Source organism: Lottia gigantea (assembly GCF_000327385.1).
Source record: "Lottia gigantea unplaced genomic scaffold LOTGIsca_443, whole genome shotgun sequence".
Taxonomy (NCBI): domain Eukaryota; kingdom Metazoa; phylum Mollusca; class Gastropoda; family Lottiidae; genus Lottia; species Lottia gigantea.
This window is the reverse complement of record NW_008709554.1, coordinates 1-2957: the sequence shown is the minus strand read 5'-3', so window position 1 is coordinate 2957 and position 2957 is coordinate 1. Positions and strand designations below refer to the sequence as shown.

General features: G+C 35.2%; 1 protein-coding gene across 1 annotated transcript in view; it reads right to left on the bottom strand.

The window, feature by feature from the left end:
* LOTGIDRAFT_175827 (hypothetical protein) overlaps nt 1-2684 on the bottom strand; it is a gene marked incomplete at both ends in the record, with an annotated part of 22572 nt that extends 19888 nt beyond the window's left edge. Inside the window, 2 exons of the mRNA XM_009060833.1 lie at nt 1664-1760; nt 2612-2684. Of these exons, the coding sequence (XP_009059081.1) occupies nt 1664-1760; nt 2612-2684 (170 nt within the window). The remainder of the gene's footprint in view (nt 1-1663; nt 1761-2611) is intronic.
* Between the last annotated feature and the right edge of the window lie 273 nt (nt 2685-2957).

Genomic DNA, 2957 nt, shown 5'->3' with positions numbered 1-2957 from the left:
TGGAAATAGGTGATGATACCATATCATCATGCGTGAAATAATTATTTTTTTCAGCGTTAAGACATTTCCGGAAGGACAACCATTTTTTAAACAAAATTTTTTTCGATCTACATGGGCATGTTCCTTGATTTCTACGTCAGTAATTCTTCCTTGTTTGACATATTATTTGCTTTGTTTTTATTTTGTTTGTTATCCTTTTCATTTTTTTGTGGTATATTATATTTTTTTTATTTATTTATTTATTTTTTGCTTTTAATTTTTTTGGGTTGTTCAAGAAAATCATAATTATGTATTTTCTAGATTAAGGGGGATACATATGTTATATTGCTAATCTACATTAGTCCAGAAGTAAACTATAGGGAATCACGGGGGTAACCTTCAACATGTAATAGTCAAATAGGCGTAATCACGGGTGGTAACCTTTAATCTGTAATTTTTAACACTTTTGAATTAACATCGGTGTGGTGGTTATGTAAGTAATTAGAAACAGATGATAGTATACAAAGGAGACCTATCCCATGTCGGCAGGGAAGGAGACACTGAGAGATTAAGAAACTATAGGGGTATAGAAAAGGAATCGGTCAGACATGGCAATTAGGTTAAGGAACAGCAAGGGATCTTTTGACAAAAGAAACATTTCATATGTTGGCCATCTGGGGGGAGAAATAAATAGGAGTGTAGTTAGGGTTTGGGGTATTCATTCTTTACCCGGAGAGAGGATCGGATCGTTCTAATATTCTAAGAGTCTTGGGTATACTTCTTGGATTAGTGTAGATCTCCAGTTATTGAATGTAAATAAAGTGTTGTTAATATCATAGCTGTTATCTCATTTGGAAAGTAAGTTATGCAAATAACGTACAATTTGTATTTCAAAACATATTTTATGCCTCTTACAGCACTTGGGTGCTCAATTTCCACTTTGATTTGGTTCCATTTGAAAAGCAAATTAAGGAATTGCAAGATTCTATCGACGTTTTTAAGCAATTTATTGCTGCTTTAACAACACCCGATGTACAAAATCAGAAATTACTTCGTTTTACTACCCGTAATAATAATTTGCAAGAGATATTGTCCACTGAATATACTCAGCTCAACACCCATTTTGATAAGTTGAAAAATGCTTTTAAAAATTTCAAATTTCAAGTCACGACAACTTCAAAACCACGTCGTTCAAAACGAAGTTTACTCCCATTAGGTGGAATTGCCACTGTCAAAGAAGTGTTTAGTTGATTCCCAAATAAATGACATGTTAAAAGCTGGTGTTATCAGACCCAGTTCCAGCGAATATTCATCACCGATAGTGCTCATATCCTAAGCCCGACAACGCCGCTTCTGCATTGATTATCGGAAATTCAAAAAATCAGCTTACAAAAAATTCTTATCCTCTTCCTAACATGAATGATTTGATTTCTTCTTTAGGGGACTGTAATTATTTCACGTGCCTAGATTTGAAAAGTAGCTATTGGCAATTGAAATTGATGAAGATTCTAAGCATAAAACGGCATAGTCAAGGAGATCCTACCCAGCCAGATAAAAGGACATAAGTTAGAGGACGTCTTTGAGGTAAAGGTCATCCATACGCTCTTATAAATACAGATTGTTTCCGGGTAACTCGATTTTATGAATAATTTCTTAGTTAAGTATTAAGGACATATTAGTTTACCTGTGTTTTGTGATCGTGTATATAAACTGCATTTTAAAAGTGAATTGGTTTTTCCTTCCTCTTCCATCGCTTAGAATATCCCTTGGGGAAGAGACTCCTGAAATAGAATTAAGGAGGGGAGAAGACTGACTAAATATGTCCGCTGTAATTGCTCGAGTAAATGTGACACAAAAAGCTGATGCTCCTGTCTGTAAGTAGTCAGATGTTGCGTGTACACACCTATGTTGGTTATACAAAGTGTGATAATACTCTCAATAATCCAGAGCATGGTGTAATATTGCTAATCGTTGTGTAATCTAGTAACTAGATGTAATTGATAATTCCCTAGAACACAATACCACATTGTCCAGTGACACTAATGGTCACTCTATCTAACCTGCCACATCGGTCAGCCTAAGGCAATATGATTAGTTCCTATTGTACAGCCTATCCTCTTTTACTGATTACGTAACTTGGACACAATGGCCATTTATCAATGGTACAAGCCAACAAAGGCCCCTGTATCTTCTGAGTGTTGATAAGGGATTATTGCCTTTTGTTTGGGTAAAGAGGGGACTGTTGGACACGTCTTTTGTCGGTAGGTGACAAAGGAGGGCTGGGTATAAAGGGGGTTAGGAATTCAGCATTCAGGGGGCCTAGGAAGGGGACAGACGAGCCAGTAGTCGATTATACATCCAGTATTTGTGAACCTTTATAGTATAGGTTCCAGAGGAAATACTCCAAGTAACTATTGTGTTCTAGGGAATCAGATTGACATTACTTTTGTTCATACCTTTATCCAGTGTTACAACCTATATTAAAGTGCATATTGTGGAAGTGTTAAGTTTATATTCCTACGTCCTAAGATAAAGGCGGAGAGCATCGGGAAAGGATCTCTCCTAGCAAGAAACATCAGAAACTCCATTACAATATAAAGAACCGAAATCTAAAAAGTTTGCTTTTGTCAACCTGAACTACCGCATATACACATAAGCATTGGGTTATTAGGAAATATTTTTGAATGTTTAAATTTCTTTCCCATTTTTTATCGATTTATTATTTCTATATTTTTGTTCCAAAAATCACTCCTTCTCCTTTATACTTTGAACGAAATTATCCTTCTCCAGTGTATATATTTTTAAAAACTATAGCATTACCCTTATGTTTGACTTTGACTTCTCCTGTGTCAATACTATCTACTAATTCATTTAATCCTTGTTTAACAGTTTTCTTGGTTTCTTCCCCAAATCGTTTTCCAAATTCTTTAACTGTACCTAATATATCTGCTACTCCTGAACCTAACCTTTCTTTTCCA